At 42.8% G+C, this 24,849-nt stretch overlaps 1 protein-coding gene across 5 annotated transcripts in view; it reads left to right on the top strand.

The window, feature by feature from the left end:
- The window catches only part of CEP192 (centrosomal protein 192), a 257,759-nt gene that overhangs the window by 151,558 nt on the left and 81,352 nt on the right, over nucleotides 1-24,849 (top strand). For all 5 annotated transcript variants that reach the window (XM_075314589.1, XM_075314592.1, XM_075314593.1 and 2 more), the window contains 9 exons: nucleotides 7,231-7,352; nucleotides 11,726-12,623; nucleotides 15,952-16,060; nucleotides 16,540-16,699; nucleotides 17,241-18,036; nucleotides 18,125-18,273; nucleotides 20,356-20,586; nucleotides 22,167-22,292; nucleotides 24,467-24,604. In XM_075314589.1, the coding sequence (XP_075170704.1) occupies nucleotides 7,231-7,352; nucleotides 11,726-12,623; nucleotides 15,952-16,060; nucleotides 16,540-16,699; nucleotides 17,241-18,036; nucleotides 18,125-18,273; nucleotides 20,356-20,586; nucleotides 22,167-22,292; nucleotides 24,467-24,604 (2,729 nt within the window). The remainder of the gene's footprint in view (nucleotides 1-7,230; nucleotides 7,353-11,725; nucleotides 12,624-15,951; nucleotides 16,061-16,539; nucleotides 16,700-17,240; nucleotides 18,037-18,124; nucleotides 18,274-20,355; nucleotides 20,587-22,166; nucleotides 22,293-24,466; nucleotides 24,605-24,849) is intronic.

Below are 24,849 nucleotides of genomic sequence, written 5' to 3' on the forward strand. Positions count from 1 at the left end.
TTATTTGCAAAAAGAAAAGAGAAGCACCACTACCAATTAAAGCAAAGCCAACGTTTCGGCCTATTTTAGGCCTTTGTCAAGGTCTTGCGTTTAATAGAATGGTAGAAGAGACGAATTGGACGTCTGAGGACTGTACGATAAGTAGGGCGTTTACTTTTCAAAGGTACTTTGCAAAAGCCAGGAAGGCCTGGAAGACAGGTAGAGGAATAAAGAAGATGTCTGAAGCGCATAAGGAATGGGGACGGGGTCCCAGAGGTATAGGCAGGAGGCGTGTGGCATTGGGGTTGCATGGTTGTGACGTTATGCGCTGCCTGGCTCTTACACTCCTATGTCAGTTGCTGGCATCAAAAGAGGACATTGGCTAATATAAACATGGACAATGTAGCAAAGCATTAATAAAGATGGTGTGACATAAGTAAAAACCCTACAATTGATGTTTGTTCCCCGCAGCTTTCATGAAAAAAAAGGTGCGATTTCATGGTTCCCTCATGAAAGCTGCAGGCGAAACATGCGTTTTACAAGACAAGGCACCTTATACCACATTTTGATTTTGCTACATTTAACTATAACTCTATGATTTATAGCAAAAAGAAATGGAAGCAGCACGCCACAGGTAAGCAGAGTTGGGGGAAAAAAAGGTTAATTTTATTCTCCCATAATAGCAATGTTTCAGTCTGTGTGGACCTTTCTTAAGTAAAGTACAAGTGCATATAAATTGCTTTAACCCCTTCACGACCGCGGGCAGTAAAATTACGTCCTATTTTAACGTGACTTAACGACCAGGGACGTAATTTTACGGCCTAAACTTCATTTGATTGCCGTGGCCATAGCAACGGCTTTCAAATTATGTCCCCTGCTGTTTCTTACAGCAGGGGGACCTTTGCTTGACCCCGACCCCGACTATCTATGTGATTGGCTGTTCAAATCTGAACCGCCAACCACATCTTTCGCACTGATTTCGGCAAAAATAATGCCTGAATTAGTGCGATACTGTTAGATCCGGCTATGATGTACTGTAGCAGCTGCAGCATATCATAGCTGGACCTCAAACATGTCGCCCCCAGCCCCTGCAGCACTGATTGCGCGTCATAGCACGATCGCTCCAATCGCTCCAATCAGTGTGCAGTGGGGCGGTCTGATCTGCAGGTGGCCGCCCTCCCCAGGCCTGTGCTGGTCTGGGGAGCCTCCCCCAACATGTCTGCAGCGTGGACTGGCTGGTACTTGTGGTACCACGCCACCGCTGCTGCTGCTGCCGCCGCTGATGTTACCGCTTCTGCTCCTGCTCCAATGGTAAGTATCCCGTTCCCCTTGCAGCCCGTGCGCGCTTCCCTTGCAGCCCGTGCGCGCTTCCCTTGCAGCCCGTGCGCGCTTCCCTTGCAGCCCGTGCGCGCTTCCCTTGCAGCCCGTGCGCGCTTCCCTTGCAGCCCGTGCGCGCTCCCCTTGCAGCCCGTGCGCGCTCCCCTTGCAGCCCGTGCGCGCTCCCCTTGCAGCCCGTGCGCGCTCCCCTTGCAGCCCGTGCGCGCTCCCGTGATGGCCCCTGCCCATGCCCCCCCCGATCTGCCCCCTGACATCCCAATCTGCTCCCCACGCGATCTGCCTGCCTCCTCTGTGATCTCTATTCTGCTTCCTTCCTTCTGCCTCTGCTCTCACCACCCCTCTGCTCCCCCCCCCTCTACTGCCCCCCTCTGCTTTCCCCCCTCCCCCTTCTGCTCCCCCACCCCTGACGTCCCCTACCTGCCTTCATCGGGTCATCCGAGGTTTTCACTGCCCGATCACATCTGCCTCCATCGCTGGGTCCTTCTGCTGATCTGTCCAACGTCCTGCCTGCTGCTCGTGTAAACCTGTCAATTTGGCTGCCTTCTGTTCCTCCTGTCCTCCTGCAGTTCTTCTGGTCAGTAATCCTCCTGCTAATCCTCCTGGGTACTGTGAGTATAACTTTTTTTTTTATCTTTCTGTCCATTTTTACACCTCCATCCGTCCGTGCGTCCTGCCGAGCGCTGATCAGGGATGCAGATAACGGATCTGCATCCGTGGTCAGTTTTCGGCGGGACTTTTTTTTTTCCCGTATGCCCGACGCTTCTTGTATCGCATCTGTCCGTGCGTCCCGCCAAACGCTGATCAGGGATGCACATAACGGATCGGTATCCCTGCTCAATTTTTGGCATGACTTTTTTCCGTATCCCCAACGTTTTTTGTATCTCATCCGACCGTGCGTCCTGCAGCGGCCGATCAGGGCACCGCGTCTGTGCGTCTGAAAAGTCAAATGGCGTTCCTTCTCTTCTGAGCCCCGCCATGCGCCCAAACAATTTATTTCCACCACATATGAGGTATCTGCGTACTCAGGAAAAATTGCACTATATGTTTTATGGTGCAGTTTTTCCTGATACCGTTGTAAAAAAAAAAAAGCTACCTGGTTGATGCAAACATTTTGTGGTTAAAAAAAAAAAATAATAATTTTCACGGTTCAACGTTATCAACTTCTGGGGAGCCCCTGGGGGTACAAGGGCTCACCAAACATCTAGATAAATTCCTTGAGGGGTCTAGTTCCAAAATGGGGTAATTTGTGGGGGAGCTCCACTGTTTAGGCACCATAGGGGGTCTCCAAACGTGACATGGTGTCCGCTAATGATTCCAACCAATTTTGCTGTCAAATAGTGCTCCTTCTCTTCGGAGCCCCGCCGTGCCCCCAAACAATTACTTTCCACCACATATGAGGTATCTCCGTACTCAGGAGAAATTGCACAATACGTTTTATGGTGAATTTTTTCCTTATACCCTTGTGAAAAAAAAGCTATTTGGTTCAAGTAACAGTTTTGTGGTGAAAAAAAAAAAAAATTGTATTTATGGCTCAACATTATCAACTTCTGTGGAGCCGTTAGGGCTCGCTAAACATCTAGATAAATTCCTTGAGGGGGTCTAGTTTCCAAAATGGTGTCATTTGTGGGGGAGCTCCATTGTTTAGGCACCTCAGGGGGTCTCCAAATGCAACATTACGTCAGCTAATGATGCCAACCAATTTTGCTGTCAAATGGCGCTCCTTGTCTTCTGAGCCCCGCCATGCGCCCAAACAATTAGTTTCCACCACATATGAGGTATTGTCTTACTCAGGAAAAAATGCACTATAAATTTCATGGTGAATGTTTTCCTGATACCTTTGTGAAAAAAGCTACCTAGTTGAAGCAACAGTTTTGTGGTAAAAAAATTTTTTTTTTTTCTTTTCACGGCTCAACGTTATAAACTTCTGTGAAGCCCCCAGGTTTTCAAAGTGCTCACCAAACATCTAGAAAAATTATTTGAGGGCTCTAGTTTCCAAAATGGGGTCACTTGTGGGGGAGCTCCATTGTTTAGGCACCTCAGGGGGTCTTCAAACCCGACATGGCGTGCACTAATGAGTGCAGCTAATTTTGCGTTCAAAAATTCAAATGGCGCTCCTTGCCTTCCGAGCCCTGCCGTGTGTCCAAACATTTGATTTCCACCACATATGAGGTATCTGCGTACTCAGGAGAAAATGCACAATACATTTTATGGTGCATTTTTTCCTGATACCTTGTGAAAAAAAAAGCTACCTAGTTGAAGCAACAGTTTTGTGGTAAAATAAAAAAAACTTCTTTTCACGGCTCAACGTTATAAACTTCTGTAAAGCCTCCAGAGGTTCAAAGTGCTCAGCAAACATCTAGAAAAATTATTTGAGGGCTCTAGTTTCCAAAATGGGGTCACTTGTGGGGGAGCTCCATTGTTTAGGCAGTGGGAAATTTTATTTAGTAACTATTTTGTGTGACATATCTCTCAGATTTATGGGCATACATTTTCAAAGTTTTAAAATTGCGAAATTTTCAAAATTTTCTCAAAATTTCCTAAATTTTCACAAATAAACGCAAAAAATATTGGCCTAAATTTACCACTGACATGAAGTACAATATGTCACGAGAAAACAATCTTAGAATCGCCAGGATCCGTTGAAGCGTTCCAGAGTTATAACCTGTCAAAGTGACACTGGTCAGAATTGCAAAAAATGGCCCGGTCATTAGGGTATTTTAGTGGCCGGGGGTGAAGGGGTTAAATAGATACTTTAATCTCCTATGCAAACGTTATATTAGTGCACATATCCACAATAAATAACCATATTTTTATAACCGTGAATGAAAACCATTAGTCATAAACATGCTTAGTGCTTAGATACCTGTACATTTCAACATACTACTGCGCAGTATCGATTGTTACGACCACTCATAGTGATAGTTGCTAGTGGCCATAATCATGGATACCTAAGCTACTGTAATGCCTTGCACATGAGGTAAGCAATATAGCTAGTCAGGAAAACTATACTACATTTCTAATTGGAGGTATGTATTAATATATTTAGTACACCTACTGCATATTTAATGTGAATAACCCCTTTAATTACCCAGGCAAATTGTTGTATCTATATGAATCACTATATATTTACTTGTGCTTTTATTTGAGAAAGGTCAACACATGGACTGAAACGTTGCTGTTACATGTAGTGTTGGGCGAACCCCCCGATGTTCGGGAGCCTCGCCCGAACGTTTTGTAAAGTTCTAGTTCGGGTTCTGAAATAATGCAATCTTGCGTCCGAACACCGAACTTGGACTTGGGGCGGGGGCCTGTAAAATAAAGAATATAGTTAATAATAAGCATTGTCATTATACTTACAGGTCTCGCGACGCGTCCTGTGAACCTGCTCAGCCGCTGTCACCCGGCCACTTCTGCTTCCGTGTCCGATCATTGCTGTGCCTCCGGGTTACAAGACCTTCCGTGATGTCATAGCCATGTGACCACTCTGGTGTGAATGTTGTGCAGAGATTGGGTTACAGAATGGTCACATGGCTATGATGTCACAGAAGGTTCTGTAAGTAAGATGTAGCAGAGCTGAAGATGCTCGCCTGCCTTTGGACTATGTCGGAGGGTTTTATTTTGAGTAATAAAGATTGAGTCCTAAATGTCTTTTGTTTTATTTCTAATAAAATATTTTTTCTCTGTGTTGTTTTATTCTACTGTTAAAATAACAGATAATCATAGACGCTGTTACAGAGTGGGCGTCTGTAATTGGATGCTGTAGTAACCTGAAACCTTTACATACATTATAGCATCTAGAATGTATGGGCAGATTCCAGGTTACTCCCAACAGCTAATTACAGACACCCATTCTGCGTAACAGCGTCTGTGATTGACTGTTGGGTCCCTCACACATGTAGTGTAAAAATAAATAATTAAAAAAAAAATGACGTAGCGCTAAGCGGTATTTTTGATTCTCAGCGTAGATAAAGCGGACGGTTACGGGCTGCCACCCCCATCTGCCAGGCTTTACCTTGACTGGCAATCAAAATACAGGAAGCCCATTAATTTTTTTTTTTAATTATTTAAAAAAAATAATTAAAAAAAAAATAAAGCTTGAGCTCCCGCCGTATTTTGATCGCCAGTCAGGTAAAGCCAGGCAGCTGGAGGCTGGGACTCTCAGCGTGGTAAGGCCCAAGCGTTCTGGGCCCCCCACGCTAAAAACCGCAGCTGCCCCTGGAAATGGCGCATTGTTTCTTAGTGCCATTTCCAGGTGCTTTACCCGGCTCATCCAGTGGCCCTGATGGCGGTAGCGCGCTGGCTAATAAAGGGGTTAATACCAGCTTTGTATTCTCAGCTGGTACTAAGCCCGAAGTTCATGGGGTCACGCCAAATTAGACATGGCCACCAAGAATTTATAGTAAACCATAAAATTATAAACAAAACACAACACTTAGAAAACATTTTTTTATTAGAAATAAAACTAAACAAATTTAGAGACTCCATCTTTATTATAAAAAAAAACCCCTTAGTCCGACGTAGTCCACAGGTAGAGCATTCTCAGCTCTGCTTCATCTCTTTGTACAGACTGCGTCTATACAGAGTGAGAAGCAGAGAGAGCATTGTCAGCTCTGCTTCATGACTCTGTACAGAGCGAGAAGCAGGACTACACTGAGGTTATGGTTCCACTTTCATCTTGCATTGCATCACCCGAACAGGGGTGGCTTGGCTGCATGTAAATAAATGCAGCCAATTCGTTTCTGTGATTAGAGTGTGCGCTGTACCGACACTGATGCGATGCGACACTCGCACAGTGACAGTCAAAGTTCACCCGAGTTCATTAGCCATGGACTCGGGTGAACCCTGACGTCACCGAGAACATTGCCGAAAACAGCCGAAGATTGCTGAGTGATAAGCAGTGCAATGAATACCCCCAGAAGTTAACAGGAGCTTCAACGATGTCATAGCCATGTAACCAGTCTGTAAGCCAATGTCTGTACAACATTCACACCAGACTGGTCACATGGCTATGATGTCATGGAAGGTCCTGTAACCCCGGGGCACAGAAATGATCGGATGCAGAAGCGGTCGAGAGACCTGTAAGTATAATCAGAATGTATTTTAATAATGTGTTGTTTTTTTTTGTTAGAAATGTTTTTACAGCCCCTGGACCCGAACTGTAACACGAGCTTCCCAGGAAAGCTCGTGTTCTGGATCGTGTGCACGAGCACTGTGTTCAGTACGAATTCTGAACTTTACAGTTCAGGTTCGTCCATCACTAGTTACAGGCAAATAGAATTCACCTATTTTCAACTCCTCTTACCTGTGGAGTGCTGCTTCCATCTTTTACATTAGGAGGACTGATCTTTTCCTGGGAAGCTTTGCATTCATGATCTGTTTATGCTGCATCTACTTTTCTCCTTTTATGTGATTGTTTATATAACCTCGGAATTGCATTTATTTTTTGTTCACCATTTCACTACACTTTTTACATTTTTTGGCTATTTTCCCATACTCTATATGGAAATATGAACTGTGTTATTCCAAACAACATCTTATCCCATAAATAAACAAGCCCTTAAATGTCTGTCAGTGCAAAAATAAATGTTATGGTTATTTAAAAAGGAAGAGGAAAAAAATGGAAAACAAACACCAAAAAAATTAGGCTGTGTAAGATATAGGGGTTAATGTTTGGAAGCGTAAGCTGAGAATGTTACTATACCAATGGAGTGTTCCATGCTTTTTAAAAAGACAAGGGCTACATGACCTAAAGGTATTGTGGCCTACCAGGTCTAGGTCTACAGCGTCTTAGTTATTTTTCAGTACGTCTTTTTTTCCTATTGATGTTAGCTCTGTTGTTTTTAGATGTTTCTTTATTGTTTTATTTTGCTTGAACTTCACTCAAAAGCTGCTTCACATTTATTTTTTACTTAGATGATCTTGGATGTTTGCCAGATGATCAAAAGCTATCGTCAACAACATTTGATATAAGAGTACCAGAGCGTAAGCTGGATACAGTGACGCATGCTAATAAAGAGTACAAGGACAAAACAGAGGTATAGCTGAGTCACAAAACTTATGTTTGCTGTGTAGCATTGTAAAATATGTTGAATGTGTCCTGCAGCCCAGTATTCTTATACATTACCAGATTTGACTATTAGGAGTAATATGTGATTTATTCTATGTAAAATACGCCATTTGTTTTCTTTACTGGTAAGTAGACGGCGCTATAAAAAAAGGGCTATCTTTTTTGCTCAACTTGACCATTATATCTTGAGGGATTTTCCGTATGAATAACTGAACCAGACCACTGATCTCCTAATAATGCTCCGGTAATGTCCCTGATCTTATATTACTCAAGATACATAAAGGGAACCTGTTGGATCTCAGAATCCTCAATATCTGTCGGAGAATAATTTTAGAATGTGAATTCAGCTTCTGGATAATTCCTCTGATGCCTCAAGTAATGGCTATTATTATCATCCGAAGAATACTTTTTTTTTAATATCTTCTTTCCCCCCCCCCACACTCCATGCAAGATTGATGCCCTCTTGACACGGTGCATCTTCTGTTCTGACATGCATTTGATGTGTTTAGACTTCTCTCCATGATGTCTCTTCCCCCCCCCCTCAACCAAGCCCCTCTACTATTGAGGTACATCTGTATATGTGGAATATGGCATAAAAATTTTATTCTCCAGTACTGGCCCGGGTGTGGATAGGTAACTGGGAAGCTGGACTCGTGCTCTAAATTGTACTGGGGGTAATTTGTGTGGCTTTAAAGGGAATCTGTCACCAGCTTTTTGCTATGTAAGCTGTTGACAGCATGCTGTAAGTTAAGAAAAGCACAGTTGTTTTTTGTTACTGGTGTTTTGTTTTTGTTTTTTTGTGTGTGCTATTGTTTATGTAACCTAAAGGATTTATTACCCTGTGATCACAATTACAGGAATAGAAACTCATGTGCACAGCAATAGGACACCCCGCCTGCTGTGACTAACTCCTCTTTGTGCATGGACTATCTTTCAATAGTCTGCCATGGGCGCGACAGCTGTGCTGCGTTCCTGAAGCTAAATTCTTTGATTGTTTCAGAAAGGCTTCAGCCAGTACTCTGTGATACACCATTGGATTCAGAATCTTGTCTACATTATGTTGCTGTCAGATGAGGTAGCAAACACCTTCTGATAAATAAATTCCCTTTTAATGATCTAACAGGTTCCCTTTAAAAGTGTTGACGAAAATGCACCTTCCCCTACCTCACATATTGAAGCATCTGACACCTTTCTTGTGTTTTTAAAAAATAAAAACCTTTACAAAGATCAGCTCATCTTCTGCTCTGGACCTGCCACAAATGTATGTTGTAGGGTTACCTATTCATTTTAGTGAAGGTGATGTACCACCAATTTGTCCAAGTGCAATAAATGCGTAAACGTCTATTCATCTGACAGTTAAAGGGAATCTGTCACTATGGTTTTGCCACCTAATCAGAGAGCAGCATAATGTAGGGGCAGAGATCCTGATTGCAGAGCTGTATCGCTTACTCGGCTGCTTAGTGTAGTTTTGATAACCTCCTGCTGATTAAACTGTGATTTTTATCATTAGATGACTACTTGGTATGCTGCTAAGGTAGTCAAGTATATTCACGAGCTCTGTGTAACCTCCCACTACCACTGGTTACACTGTACACAGAAAGATGCCAATCAGTGGTGTGGACAGGGCTATAGAGCTCCACATTCAAATAACTGCTAGATCTGCAGCAGAGAAAACATTGATTTTTATCAAAATGACGCCAAGCAGCCTACCAAGTGACACATAACTGCAGTCAGGGTCTCTGTCTCTACGTTATGCTGCTCTCAGATGGGGGGAACAAAAACCTGGTGACAGATTCCCTTTTAAGAGTTAAGTTTTCCAGTTAAGACAAACATTTTTTAAAGAAAATGTTTGTTTTTGTTACTACACGGAGGTCTTTTAGGCCAAAAGATAATTTCTTTATCGTTCCTTTGGGAGACCCAGACCATGAGACCCAGACCATGGGTGTTTAGCTTCTGCCTCCGGAGGACACACAAAGTACTACACTCAAAAGTGTAGCTCCTCCCTCTGAGCTTATACACCCCCTGGAGAACCAGATCTAGCCAGTTTATCGCTTTGCTTTCAGGAGGCATATATCCACACATGCATTCTCATATGATTTTTTCCTTTTGGAACGAGATTGAAGAAGTGCGGGTCCACGTCTGGACCCCCGGCATGTCCCTTCTCACCCCACTGTGTCGGCGGTGTTGTAAGGTTGATTTCCTAGGCTGGAGCCTTACATGCCGTGCTCCTTCACCATCCCTCCTGGGCTCTGGCTTGAAGTGGGAGCCAGGAGCTCTCTTCAGTGGTGGGTTCGGCCTCTCTCCCTGTCCCAGGGGCGCTGCTTCCTGGCCCCGTCCTGGGTGATTCTCACCACGGATGCCAGTCTATATCCGGCTGGGGAGCGGTATATCTCCACCACAGAGCGCAGGGCACTTGGACTCCGTCCGAGTCAGCCCTTTCAATCAATGTGCTGGAAACCAGAGCCGTGCTTCTAGCTCTCCTAGCTTTTCACCACCTGTTGGCGGGCAGGCACATTCGAGTCCAGTCAGACAACGCGACAGCGGTTGCCTACATCAATCACCAAGGCGGGACACGCAGCCGCCTGGCAATGTTGGAGGTACAACGCATCCTTCAATGGACGGAGGACTCCAAGTCCACCATATCCGCAGTCCACATCCCAGGCGTGGAAAACTGGGAGGCAGATTATCTCAGCCGTCAAACCGTGGACGGTGGCGAGTGGTCACTGCACCTGGCAGTGTTTCAGTCAATCTGCCGCAAATGGGGCACTCCGGACGTGGACCTAATGGCATCCCGTCACAACAACAAGGTTCCCGTTTACATGGCTCGCTCCCACGACCCTCAGGCATTCGCCACGGACGCACTGGTTCAAGACTGGTCCCAGTTTCGTCTGTCCTACGTGTTTCCCCCTCTAGCTCTCTTGCCCAGAGTTCTGCGCAAGATCAGATTGGAGGGCTGTCGAGTCATCCTCATTGCACCGGACTGGCCCAGGCGAGCTTGGTATCCAGACCTGCTCCATCTGTCCGTAGAGATGCCGTGGCATCTCCCGGACCGTCCAGACCTGCTCTCACAAGGTCCGTTTTTCCGCCTGAATTCTGCGGCCCTCAAATTGACGGCGTGGCTCTTGAGTCCTGGATCTTGACGGCTTCTGGTATCCCTCCTGAGGTCATCTCCACGATGACTCGGGCCCGTAAGTCTTCCTCCGCTAAGATCTATCACAGGACTTGGAAAATTTTCCTGTCCTGGTGTCGCTCTACTGACCATCCTCCTTGGCCATTCTCCTTGCCGACCCTTCTGTCTTTTCTACAGTCCGGTCTGCAGCTAGGACTGTCCCTCAACTCTCTCAAGGGACAAGTCTCAGCTCTGTCAGTACTGTTCCAGCGGCGTCTCGCTCGGCTGGCTCAGGTCCGCACCTTCATGCAAAGCGCGTCTCACATCATTCCGCCTTACCGGCGGCTCTTGGATCCCTGGGACCTTAACTTGGTTCTCACGGTTTTGCAGAAACCCCCTTTTGAGCCTCTTAGGGAGGTTTCTTTGTATCGTCTTTCTCAGAAAGTGGCCTTTCTGGTGGCCATAACTTCCCTCAGGAGAGTCTCTGATTTGGCTGCGCTCTCTTCGGAGTCACCTTTTTTAGTTTTTCATCAAGACAAGGTGGTTCTCCGTCCGACTCCGGACTTTCTTCCTAAGGTGGTCTCTCCTTTCCACCTTAACCAGGACATTACCCTACCTTCCTTCTGTCCGGCTCTTGTTCATCGCTCTGAAAAAGCGCTGCATACTCTGGATCTGGTGCGTGCTCTCCGGATCTATGTGTCTCGCACCGCTGCGCTTAGGCGGTGCACCTCTCTTTTGTGCTAACCACAGGTCGGCGCAAGGGCCTTTGTTTACTTACCGTAAATTCTTTTTCTTATAGTTCCGTATTGGGAGACCCATCACCCTCTCTGTTGCCTGTTGGCAATTTCTTGTTCCGCGTGTTATCACCGGCTGTTGTCGTGCACAGAGTCTCCGGTTGTTCCGGCTCTTGCTCTGTTCTACTTGTGGGTGGCTATTCTCCTTCAGCTTTTGCACTAAACTGGCTGGGACTGGCTCACCAGGGGGTGTATAAGCTCAGAGGGAGGAGCTACACTTTTAAGTGTAGTACTTTGTGTGTCCTCCGGAGGCAGAAGGTAAACACCCATGGTCTGGGTCTCATGGTCTGGGTCTCCCAATACGGAACTATAAGAAAAAGAATTTACGGTAAGTAAACAAAATTCTCTTTTGGATTTCATAGAATTAAAGGAGCGCTGTGTGACAATTATGTAACGATTGCATATTAATCTCTCATACCGCTGTTTTTTCTTTTGTAGGACTGCAATTTTGGCAATGTTACCAACTCCTCACAAAAGCCTGACCAAACAGCTGAAATCACGTTACTGAATATAAGCACTATAGCATCTGCCTTAGCAAATGCATCTTGCAGTGCCAACCCTTCTGAACTGGCAGCAATGATCATGGAATTGTCAAATAAAAACAAATTACTGCAAGAGCCTTACGAACATCAGCAATCAAGCGAAGGGTTAAATTCATCTGCACAACAGAGTTCTCCAGGAAATTTTGATATGGAAAGATATCTTAAAGCTACAGTTAACTGTACCCAAGACACTGACATTGAAAGCTTTCTGCACTCCATGAAGGATTTTACCTGGAACATGTCTTTAGGGTCTAAGCATCCTTTGCAAGATTCTGGTGCAGAACTAGCCAACATCACAGATATCCAAAAGAAAGAGTTACGAATATCAGAGAGCCCAAAGGATGTTCACATTGGTTGTGATAAATTGCGGTCTACCTGCGACGTCTGTAATGATACATCCTTACAGCAGGACGCTTCATTAAGTAATCTCCTGTCCAAGAACGGGCATTTATCAGAAATATCTGAAACAATACCCGGAGCTTTCAGGAATTCTATCAGTAACCTAAGTAAGGAAGATAAAATAAAAAGAACTTCAACTATTTCTTCACTAAAGTCAGACACTTCAGACGATGATGCAAAGCGAGGCGGTCAACTATTAGATGACAAACGTGGCCTCAAAGAGAATAATTCTTTAAAATCTTGTTTTCCAAGTAATACTAAGAAAATTTCTCCCTTACCAAACGACCCAAAGTTTGCACCTTGTGTAAAGGAGTCCGGTAATATACATGAGGAGCTCTCTCAGAAGCATGTTAGTTTCCAGCCGCCTTCTAGTGGAATCCATCAGAAGGTGTCAGGTAAATCACCAATAACAACCCCACTTTTATGCTAGTTTTCAGATCAGCATCCAAGTGTACTTATCCATTCTATGCTAGACATTTTAATACATTAATTTGCATCACTAAAAGCTCATTACTAATACTGCGTTTTAAAGTACATGATTTTTGAACGTTGCAATTTATTTTTAGATATACCATTACTGCCTAAAACGTTACTCATGTAAATTCAATTCTTGTGCAAGTCCTAAATAGAACCCTTTACTGTATGTTACTTTGATTCAGAGCTGTATTTTTTAGTTTTACTTGCTGCTCTTAAGGGTACTTTATACGCTGCGATATCGGTACCGATATCACTAGCGAGCGTACCCGCCCCCGTCGGTTGTGCGTCACGGGCAAATCTCTGCCCGTGGCGCACAACATCGCTAACACCCGTCACACGGACTTACCTTCCCTGCGACGTCGCTCTGGCTGACGATCCGCCTCCTTTCTAAGAGGGCGGTTCGTGCGGCGTCACAGCGATGTCACACGGCAGCCATGCAATAGCAGAGGAGGGGCGGAAATGAGCGGCCGGAACATGCCGCCGCCCACCTCCTTCCTTCCTCATTGCCGGTGGACGCAGGTAAGGAGATGTTCGTCATTCCTGCGGTGTCACACACAGCGATGTGTGATGAAGCAGGAACGACGAACAACATTGTACCTGCAGCAGCAACGATATTATGAAAAGGAGCGACGTATCAACGATTTTTGGCGTTTTTGCGATCGTTGATCGTCGCTCCTTGGTGTTACACGCTGTGATGTCGCTAAGGCCGCTGGATGTGCGTCACTAACGACGTGACCCCGACGATATATCGTTAGCGTTGTCACAGCGTGTAAAGCACCCTTTAGAACCAGGCAACAACCCATGCAGCCTAGATAAGCTTCTTAATGCAGTCCTCTCTGTTGCATTGCTTTATGAGAGTGGTAGGAATCCTACATCAGTTCTTGCTGTAAATATCTGAAATAAAATATGCTTGAGCATTTAAAAGTTGATACGTTAACATTCTACTCTATGGAAGGACAGCACCTTATTGCTATAGGTTCAGACTCCTAGTTGCCAAAACATCACAGAAATGTGTTTTGTGGGGGGGTTTTTTTTGGCTTCTTGCTGCTCTAGAAACATAAACTGAGCACAAAGGTCCCAATTCATTATTTTGTGTTTTGAAGTTGTTTTGGGTTTTTTTTTGTCAATTTTGTGTCAAAACTCAAATGTGTTTGGGTTTTTTTGCGCCACTGTAGAAGTTTTCAATTGATAAATTGTCCAGAAACATCTGGATATTATAAAAACATATCCGCGTTATCGTTTAAAATGAAAAAATAATGAAGACTGAGAAAATATCTGCACTAAAAGCTATATTGAATATATGGCAAATATAAAAGTGACTAAAATCCCAAGATCAAAAAGTTCAAAGGGAATGTGCAGTTGGGCGGTAGTCTATGAATACACTATATTCACGAGGAGAGTGGGGGTGTTTTTGTTTTTTTTAAATATATAAAAATACTCTTTAAATAGGATCTTTCATTAGCTTTATTGACCACATTATGGAATAGTAGTTGCTATGCTGCATAAAATGTAGTTTTTATTTTTTAATTTCTCCTATCCTTTTATGGAGATATTCGCTTGTAAAGTTTAGATTATCATTTGACATGCCCAACTTGGTGATGTAAGAGATTTGTCTTTGACGGCTGTGAATTTTCTTCCTGTATATCATTTTTCAATAAAAAAAAAAAAAGAAAGTGCTCTTACAACAGCTTAGATAAGGCTTTCTTCTGTGTGAGCCATGTAATGACAGTCTACTTTCACTGCAGAGCTGTATGTAGTATAAATGGCCAGAGTAGAGCAGAGGCGTGTGCGATTACAAACAGTTCTTTTAGCTTTCATCTCAAGGCAGTCAGTGTGTGTGTGTGTGTGTGTGTGTGTGTGTGTGTGTGTGTGTGTGTGTGTGTGTGTGTGTGTGTAGGTGATACTGCAGAGCTGTAAAAGGAGAGCTGCAGAAGTGTTTGTAATAAGACAAAGCTCATCTCTGCTGTATTGCTGTTGCCCCACACGGACTGCACTGAGATAAAAGCTGAAGTGTGTTTGTAATTGCTGTTGTTCCGCCACCCTCTCCCCATTTGTATTTGCTTAGCAGTGATACCAGTGAGGAAATCAGGCTGTCATTACATGTCTCACACAGGAGAAAATCTGCTTTGAACTATTGTGGGGGCATTTTTGTTTATTTCCTAGCATGAGACCTCCTGGTTATATGATTGGTCAATCTCATGCAGGGGAAGAAGTACATCTCTGGTAATACCCATTTGGGCTGATCATAAACTATAACCTAAACGAACAGACTGGAAAAATTGAGGCCACTTTAACATGCTCATGTAGATGTAATGTGAACAGAAGTAGTGTCCTGTACCTGAAGTTGTTATCCTCTCCTTTTGCTGCCTCTCAAAATGCTAACGAATGTAGAAAACTTGTCTGGCATTGTGTAAAACTTGAGACCAAGTAGGGCTTACACTTTTTAACATTTTTGATAACTTACGTGAAACCCATAGTTGATTTATAAAATGCCAGCTTTGTTAGAGTACTTATCTGTAAAAATCACCCCTCTTCTTTTTATTGTATAATAAAGGGAAAAATATACAATCTAAATATAATTAAAAATCATTAGGTAAAATAATTTGCATACCAAGAAAAGGGGAGCACATGCTATGCAAAATGCCAGCTTTCTGTTAAAAGTCGCCACCAGGCATCTGGGCCAGAAGTTCCAGACATGTCCAGCGTTGCTACATCACTCCACAATAGAGACGCTGATCTGTCTCCCTAAACAATTTGAGGTCGCAAAATATTGGAAGAGGTCACTGTTTAGATCCGAGCAATAACGAACGATCAGTGCCTTGAAATGAGGGATAATTTGCGTTGCTGTGAGGCCATAGTTTTACTTCATATGCCGATTAGGGTAGATAGCAGTGTGACAGGTTAAGTCAAGCAACAGTGAAAACTCAAAGTAAATCTATGGCCCCGACATCAGGGTGCTGCCAGTCTTCAGTTATTATGCCTGCGTATTAGAAGCATGAGTAATGCAGATGTATCAGTGAGAAGCCATGCAATCCGCAAGATGGCGGCGCGTGTCTGATGAAAAATGGTTATGTAAAAGGATTTTAGCTATATACGGCCTTTCAAAGGAATCTTATCTACCTAATGCAAGTAGAGACAAATATAATACTTCAGAATTTAGTTACTTTTTAAACTAACACAGTTTTGTATGATGGTGTATTCGACAAGAGAGCTAATATTTTCCTGTGTGATACAAATATTTTCCAGATTACGGTGTGCACACAGCAGAAGAGGAACATTACAGTTTTAGACCGTCTACTTCCCCTTTGATTCATTCCTCTCCAAGCCAGGATTCTCTACAGCTTTCCGAGAAAGGGTATTTACTTGTATTTGTTACAGGTTTTGTTTTTGGCAACAGGTTAACCTTGTTCACATTTAAAGATTTTGTGGTTAGTGCATTGGCAACACAGGAGAAAATCTACCTTGAATGGCCACTTATGGCAGACTTCTCTCGCTCTTACTGTATGTTATACTTTCTTCTAAGATTAAATCCATAAAAATGATCATGGGGAGTTTACTGACACCGCATTGTAAGTGAGTGCCGTTTGTGTTGCATGATCTTTTTCATGTAGAAATGTTGATTGCTGTGAAACTGACGTTGCTTGTAATGTGTCTCGATAAACTCCCCACACCTGTTGTTGTTGTTTTTTGTTTTTTTTTGTTGCTTTTATGGACTTGAATCCATAAGAAAATATTGCATATTTTAAGTGCAACCGACTTCTCTATTTCTGCTATTATGACCCATTAGTTGCCATGTTTTTCTTTATAAATCACTTTTCTTTTATTTCTGGCTAGATCTATACCTTCTCCACAAGGGTCCCCTCAGAGATGCGCAAATGCTGGTTTGTCCCCTGAATCATCCCGTGGTAGTCCCAGCCTGAGCAGACTGACGTATGTTTCAGCCTCAGAGAATACATTACAGGATACTACTATTCCCAGTCCTGATCACAAAAAGGTGAGACGATGTCTTGTAGTTTTCAGTATTTCTGACTTCATTTGGAAAAATGATAGAAACAATAAAGCAGGATACTCTAAAACTACCGTAGCAGCCCCCAAAAAATAAAAAAATAAAAATGTAAACTAGCTCTGTCAGAGCACATTTATTCTAGGAGCAACACTTTCTTGAAAACCTTTTGGGTAGATTAATAGCCTTTTTAAAGGTGAACCTTGAAAAGATGAATACAAGTTCTATATAGTGATGGCCCGACAAATATGTTTATGCCTAACATTCAGATATAAGTAACCATTTACTCTAATTTCAACTAATTTTCAATTCATTATTGTAACTTTTTATTTTTGTTTTTAAAGATTTTTTTTTTTTTGTCACTATCCCCCATCTTCCTCTAAAATATCAAACAAGTTCTCAGTGAAGATTACCTGTGCACTTGATATATCTTAGTCTTTGGTAATCAGACTTTTGAGCTTATCTAAAATGTATGATGATGTAAGCCCATGTTTCTTATACTTATTTTTTTTTTTTTATTTTTATTTTCTAGAATAACACCATAGAGCTAAGTACCACTATAGTCAGAGCAAGTCCTACACCCCCAGAAGTACAGATGATCCAAAACAATGCTTTGCCCTGGCCATACCCTGAAATCCCACAAGTGAGGAAGAGTCCAGTTGGATTCCGCTCGCTCTCAGCTTGTAGTAGTGGATCACAATCTGAAATTACATCAAAGGCAGATGAAAAGAGGACTGAACCAGGACTCCTAGCTATGAATTATAAGGACATGGCACTTGGCTCTGATTTATTGGGTGACAAGCGCTATGAAATCCAATCAGATAGCGCTTCTGTTTGGCAACAATATACTTCAAAATCAACTCAAGGACTTTCTGCTGGAGATATGCTGCAGTCTGCTTTGCCAGATAACTATAACACAGGGAAAAATATCCCTAGCAATAATCCACGTGTTTTTGCTCAAGGCTTAAAACCAGTTTTGCCTGCCAGTGAGCTGCAGAATTTGCCGTCTGATCCAAGAATTCTTAATGCACCTTCTCTTTCCACCACTCCATTTGCACATTATCTGGCAGGAATTGCTCCTGTTCCCCACTTCACTGTTGGAAGCCATTTAGGCTATCCTGGGTGTGTTCTTCAAGGTCAAAATATCCACAACCCATTGACTAGTGTTCCATTGACTGTAAATGTTGCTCCTGGTATTCTTTCCACCCTACCAATGGGTACTCACACATCAGGAAGTCAAAGCAGTAGCCATCACATGCATTCGTTAGACTCCCACACTGGGCCTGTGGGACTCTCTCAATGGGCTGCTAGAATACCATCTGGTTTTGGTAAGTATATTACTGTTTAATGGTTATGTAATAGTAATGTTAGAAATATAATAATGTGTGACAATTACATTTTAATTTTCTGTACAAGGACAAGTTCTGGCTCCTGAAGAGGTGACGTTCCCTAATACCTGTTGTGTTGGCATTGCTTCTCAAGCATCTCTGAACATCTTCAATCCCAATGAAAGATGGATGCAAGTTAATATTGGTATAATCAGTATTGCAGTTAATGGCGAAAAAGTGAGTAGATTTGTATGTGCTTTTGTGCTTGCAAAGTTTTCCATAGAGACTTGCTTGATTGCTAAATCAAAGCAGTAGTGAATGGTAAATTGCCTTTTACTTTGTAAAAATGGTAGTCTCCTGTACTGATCCACTAAGTAAATGAGGAAAAAATCTAACACTCTTTGTTCAATGATCGAATATGGATGGGGTTCCTTGAGGCAAAATTTGGTAAAAAGTCTTTGGACATGTTGCATTTACTTATGTCCAGTTGTGTCCTTTGCATTATCCAAATATGGTGGAGTCAGTGGGAACGACTTTCAGCGAATAAACGTTTTGCTAACCATTTTGTGTGTGTACACATGGTATTCTGACATGATTAAGGGTTATTCCCATCTTCTGAGATGCATAAACTTGCTAAGAGCTTATAAAATCAAGCACCTTTTGTAACTTATTGGAATGTTGTGCTTTTGTCGCTAAATATATATATTTTTTATATAACTGTTGTTTGCCCAGTAGCTGTGGCTAAACATACATACTGCTTACAAGCTGAGGATTTTTGGGCTTGCATGATGTTGGCTCATGATCCAGACTGAGTGCCCATTATAACCAGGGCACTGGGGGGGGAGCGGTACCCTCCTGATGTAGATGGAACAAACCCTTTAATTTACTTGTACAGTGTCATGTGTATAGAGAGAAAATCAAAAGCTTGTGAGTATTCATTTATACAGGGGCTAATAATTGTTCTGAGGCCTGGAGCAAGCCTTAAGGGTGCTTTACACGCAACATCGCTAGCGATTCCTAGCAATGTCGAGCGCGATAGCACCCGCCCCCGTCGTTCGTGCTATATTTGGTGCTCGCTGCCGTAGCAAACATTATCACTACGGCAGCGTCACACGCACATACCTTGTCAGCGACATCGCTGTGACCGCCGAACAATCCCTCCTTCAAAGGGCGAGGGCGTTCGGCATCATAGCGATGTCACTGCGGCGTCACTAAGCGGCCGGCCAATAGAAGCGGAGGGGTGGAGATGAGCGGGACGTAACATCCCACTCACCTGCTTCCTTCCGCATTGCCGGTGGACGCAGGTAAGGAGATGTTCATCATTCCTGCGGTGTCACACACAGCGATGTGTGATGCCGCAGGAATGACTAACAACATCGTACCTGTGGCAGCAGCAATATTAAGGAAAGGAGCGACGTGTCAACGATCACCGTTTTTGAACGATTTTGCGATCGTTGATCTTAGCGCCTTGGTGTCACACGCTGCAATGTCACTACCGGCGTCGGATGTGCGTCACTAACGACGTGACCCCGACGTATATCGGTAGCGATGTCGCAGCGTGTAAAGCACCCTTTAGGCTAAATACACAGCGCGTATATGGATGATTGTCACAACATAATATATTTCCAGCTAAGTACATATGTTTAAAATACCATCTAGAGATGCAGTGAGCTGGTGGAGAAAAAGCGCAAACTGGGGTTTTATCCGAAAAAGATGATTTAAAAAAAATGTTAGAAATGGTCACCTTGGCAGGTTGTGTGAGTCACAACCAACTGGAAATGACCAAAATGACGGCTGCAGCAGCCCCACAAATATTAACAGCAAACACCAGGAGAATAAGAATGGGTATGGCTGCCGTAGTCAGAGAAACATCCAGGAGTAGGTCAATAGTGATTTCTATGCGTTTCAGAGAGAACGCTCTCCTTCCTCAGGAAAATCACATATCTGGTGTTTGCTAAAATATCATCTTCACATTGCAGAAACTTTCCAGGTGTAAATTGAGGAGCGGGGCCAACTTTAAAATCTGTAGCAATGCATAGGGTGAAATTCACGGTAAACACATTCATTTTGCTGCCGAAAATCAACATCAAATGTTCAACAAGTGGATTTACCCTTTTTATGTATGACATCTTTTAGGTGTGGATAGTTAATGCTTTTCACTGGCCATGAATATTGCTTCTGGTCACACAGGGTCCTAATCATGCAGCAGCACTAGCGGCATTTGCTAAAACTGCAGCTACTCTGTAAAAGGCATAGCTGTCAAGAAGGGAATATTTACATCAACATTTAACTTTTTTTTTCTTTTCTTTTTTCCCCTAGATTGATGTGGGAGTCCACCAGTGCCTAATTTTTAAGAACAAAACCATAATTGGTCCTCGGGCTTCTGAAGATGTAAAAATTCTTCTGTTACCTCAGAGGGCAGGGCTTTTCCAGTGTGTGCTCAGTTTATCATCATGGCCTGTGTCTGCCGATGCAGAGACAATTGTCAGAGCGGAGACCATGGCTTCCAAAGTGCTCCTCACTGCGGTGTCCGAATATCCCTCAATTGAGGTATGTAAATCTGTCTATCTGGTAATTCGGTCAGCCCTGCCATGTACACACTCACGTATTTGCCCACATAAATCAGCCTTTTTTGCTCCCCTTTTGGAGGTGTCGTATGCCATTCATACATCGCATGAGGAGTCGGCACATTTTGGTTTTCATGGCAAATTAAAACTGAGCTCTCCTTAAGGCAACGTTAACAGTCAGTATCTAGGCAGTATTTACCAAAAGTGGGTCAAAAAATGCAGTAGTGGTGCCAGTGTTAATTTTCTACTATTTGTTCCTTTTTTTTGATTGTTTGTTTCATTTTATGCTTACAAATACTGAGATAAAAAACTGAAATACTGAATGTGTGCACATGGCCTAAAATGAAGTATAGCGGAGGATTAATGTGTTCTGCTACATACATTCCTATTATCCTTTTTCCCCTCTGTAGGGGACATATGTGAGTGCAGGCAGGGTGCACCCTCAGTGTCCTGCATTTTTGAATGTGGGGAGTCAAATTGGGAGAAGTGGGTGACAGACAATAACTCACGTGTGTGATCTGCACATACATAATGGTCACTAGTCCACAGCTATGAATTATAGGCTAATTAGGTAGATGATGTATAGAGGGAAGTCTGTACTACATTAGTTATATCGGCCCTTTTATGGACAACAGGATGTGAGTTGTTAGTGCCACATCATATCTATGGTAATTGAAAGTATGTGTCCATGAAAGGGGATTGATTGAACACTTATACAGACTGATTTTAGGGTGTAATTTTTGCAGTAAGAGATCAGGTACAGTACAGTAGTACATGCAGTAATCTGTTGAAGAGGATTGAATTGCTGTAGATATACTAAATATTATTAGAGCAATATACCAGAAATACTCACTACTAATGGAGCACTATACCAGAATCCTCAATGAATACTAATATATTAATAGCCAAGTAGAGGTGAACTCAGTTATAGGGCTGTCTATTTATAGAAGCAGACTAAATTTATTAGCGGATTAGAAGACCTGAAATCCATTTTGTATAGGGCTATCATCTGTTCACCTGTATGACTACTGTTGGGGAATTTGGGATAAAGAGACTAACAGTAGATTTTGCACGCATATTCTTGATTTTAAGAAATCTTTTTTAAGGTATTCTTATTTTAGGGGGTTTCATTAGTCTCAAAGGTAATAACTTTATGAAAGTGTCAAATGAAAGGACATTTATAGGAGATTTCTCCTGAGTTGTCGATCGTATTTGAGAGATAACAAAACGTGTGAAGACTGTATTCCATTGAGAGACTATATCGTATACTAACTATGCGCCATCTAGTGAGAGGTGGTTGCTTTTTGCTCCAAACATAAGCTAATTTGTATAGGGAGACTGGAGCTAATTGTGTTTTTGTATGTATTATTCATATCCTTATGGACTGTTTGATCCTATAGGAGTTGAAATACGGCAGTGCACTCTTCGTGGTACTTCAGCCGTGGGGTTGTTTATAAATTGTGGAGATTGAAAGTTGTTTTATCCCCCCCTTTTTTTTAGTAAGTATTTCAATAGCTGAAGAATAATATAATAATTAACATAAGTGAGTTGTATCTTGTACAGGTTGACATGGGAAAAACCGAATATTTAGATTTTGGTGATCTGTCGTCTGGAACTTGGAAAACTCTTCCTCTTAGGTTGATGAATAAGACACATGCTACTGTACCGATCAGGCTTATTATTAGTGCTGTAAGTATCAGGCATTAATTTTGCTACTCAAACTTGGTTTTCCACAACTTTACACAAAATCTATAAAAATAAAATTGCTAATATTCGAAAAAAAACAAACAAAAAAGATCAGCAGGTTTTAACTATTTATTGTGAGAGTAGCATAAAGTGTGGATAAGTGCAGAGACAGATTCCATTGATGTCATTATTAGTAGTAGTGGAGTCTCCTTGTATAGGATTATACAGACATTTTGTGATAATTCCAATATTATCACCCTTTCCACTTTTGTGGCTTATACATGCTTATAGTAGTGAAAGTCTCCCTAAGGCTCTGTGCGCACTGGGAAATGGAATTTTCTTGAGAAAATTCCGCTTCCTCTCAAAGATTACCGCACCCGCGGTAAAAAACCGCGGGAAACCGCACCCGAAAACCGCATGCGGTTTGCCGCGGTTTGCCGCGGCTTTACCGCGGTATTGTTCGCGGTATTGCCGCGGTTTTGCCGCGTGCGGGTTGGGATGTGCTTTATTGCATTCAATGCAATAAAGCACATTGAAGAAAAAAAAAAAAAAAAAAAAATACATTTAATTCTGATAGTAGATAGACAGAAGAATAGATAGAGGGATAGATAGATAAATAGATAGACAGACAGAGGGATAGATAGATAGATAGATGACAGATCGCTACATTTCCCACGGTCGGCAGTGAGTTCACATTACCGGCCGTGGGAAATGACCGATAATTACCTCTGCTGTCTGCTGCATTCAGCCTGTCTGTGACAGTCGCGGCTGGATGGAAGCAGTGCAGGACGTCGGAGCCGGAGCTGTGGATGTCAGAGCGGTGGATTACGCCGGAGCTTTGGTGCGGGAGGGGTTAATAAAATGGTGAACGAGGCTTGTTGGTTTTATTTAAAATAAAGGATTTTTCGGTGTCTGTGTTTTTTTCACTTTACTTACGGGTTGATCATGTCAGCTGTCACATAGACGCTGCCATGATCAAGCCTGGGGTTAATGGCGGTGGTCCCCCATCACCATTAACCCCTTGTATTACCTTGTCACCACTGCTACACGGTGGCAAGAAGAGCCGAGGACACTCCGGTATTGCCGCATAATGCATGCGACAGTGCCGGGGCAGCTGCGGCTGATATTCTCGGCTGCCGGAGGGGGAGTGAGGCGGGAAACATTACCCCTGCCCCTCTCCCTCCCCAGCCTGAGGATACCGGGCCGCCGCTGTGTGCTTACCTCGGCTGGACGGTAAATATGCAGCGGAGCCCACGTTCTTTTTTTTCTATATTTCCGTTTTCTTTCTATGTGTGTTCTATGTGTCTGTGTCTATGTGTTCTATGTCTGTGATGTGTTCTGTGTCTGATGTGTGTGTGTTTACTCTGCACGACTTCCTGTTCCTGTAATGACATCACTTCCCTGCAAAACCGCAAGCAAGTGATGCACATTACCGGAGGTAAACCGCAAAATACCGCAGGGAATAACGCAGGAAAACGCAGTGAACCGCACAGAATTTGCTGCCTGCGTTATTCCCTGCGGGATTTCATGATTAACATTGAGTCAATGGAGTGAAATCCCGCAGCGATGTGCGGAAAAGAAGTGACATACAATTGTTTTTGCTGCGGGATTCCCGCAGCAAAACATGCAGCTGTCAAATTCCGCCCAGTGCGCACAGGATTTTTTTTCTCCATAGGATTTGCTGGTGATTCACTGCAGAGATGTTATGAACATTTTCTGCAGCGAAACATGCAGCAAATCCGCGGCAAAATCCGCGAAAAATCCGGTAAGTGCGCACATAGCCTAATAAACTAGTTCATGGAGATTTACTGCAGTTGGTAAAATGTGGTTGGCTTGAATTAGAGCAGGCTGCATATAGGTTTTTAGAAGCAATGAATAAGTTGTTCTGTTGGCGAAGTCATCCCACCCCTCTAAGACTGTATCCAGAATAAAAACACAATGGCAATTATAAACAGATAAAAACATGCAGACATTTCTATCCAGCCCAAAACGTCTTTGACTTGAACTATAATGCCAGACTGAACCTGTCGATAATGTTTTTTTTTTTTTTTTTTTTTTTTTGAGGGGGTGTTTTTTATTTTTTTTATTGTTTTAAAGGTCATACAACTTCATTACCTTGTTTAGACCAGGACAGAATAAACATAATAAATAATACACTGTTATTCTTCTCTTGCCAGAATGCCACCGCATGGCGTTGTTTCACCTTTTCAAAAAATCCTGCAGTAAAAGAATTTGCCGTGCATTCTGAGGCTATTTCAAAGATGTCTTCCCCCTCGGTCATAAGTCACGTTATGTATGCGGCCTATGACAACCAGGTAAAAATGTATTTGAATGAAATACATGGCATTCACATCTATCTGTCTATCTATCTGTCTTGTATATAAAGTATATCACAAAAGTAAGTACACCCCTCACATTTTTGTACATATTATTTCTTTTCACCTGAAAACACTGAAGATATGACACTTTTGATACAATGTAAAGTAGTCATTGTATAATAGTGTAAATGTGATGTGCCCTCGAAATAACTCAACACAGAGCCATTAATGTCTAAACCATT

This window comes from Anomaloglossus baeobatrachus, chromosome 6 (genome assembly GCF_048569485.1).
Source record: "Anomaloglossus baeobatrachus isolate aAnoBae1 chromosome 6, aAnoBae1.hap1, whole genome shotgun sequence".
Taxonomy (NCBI): domain Eukaryota; kingdom Metazoa; phylum Chordata; class Amphibia; order Anura; family Aromobatidae; genus Anomaloglossus; species Anomaloglossus baeobatrachus.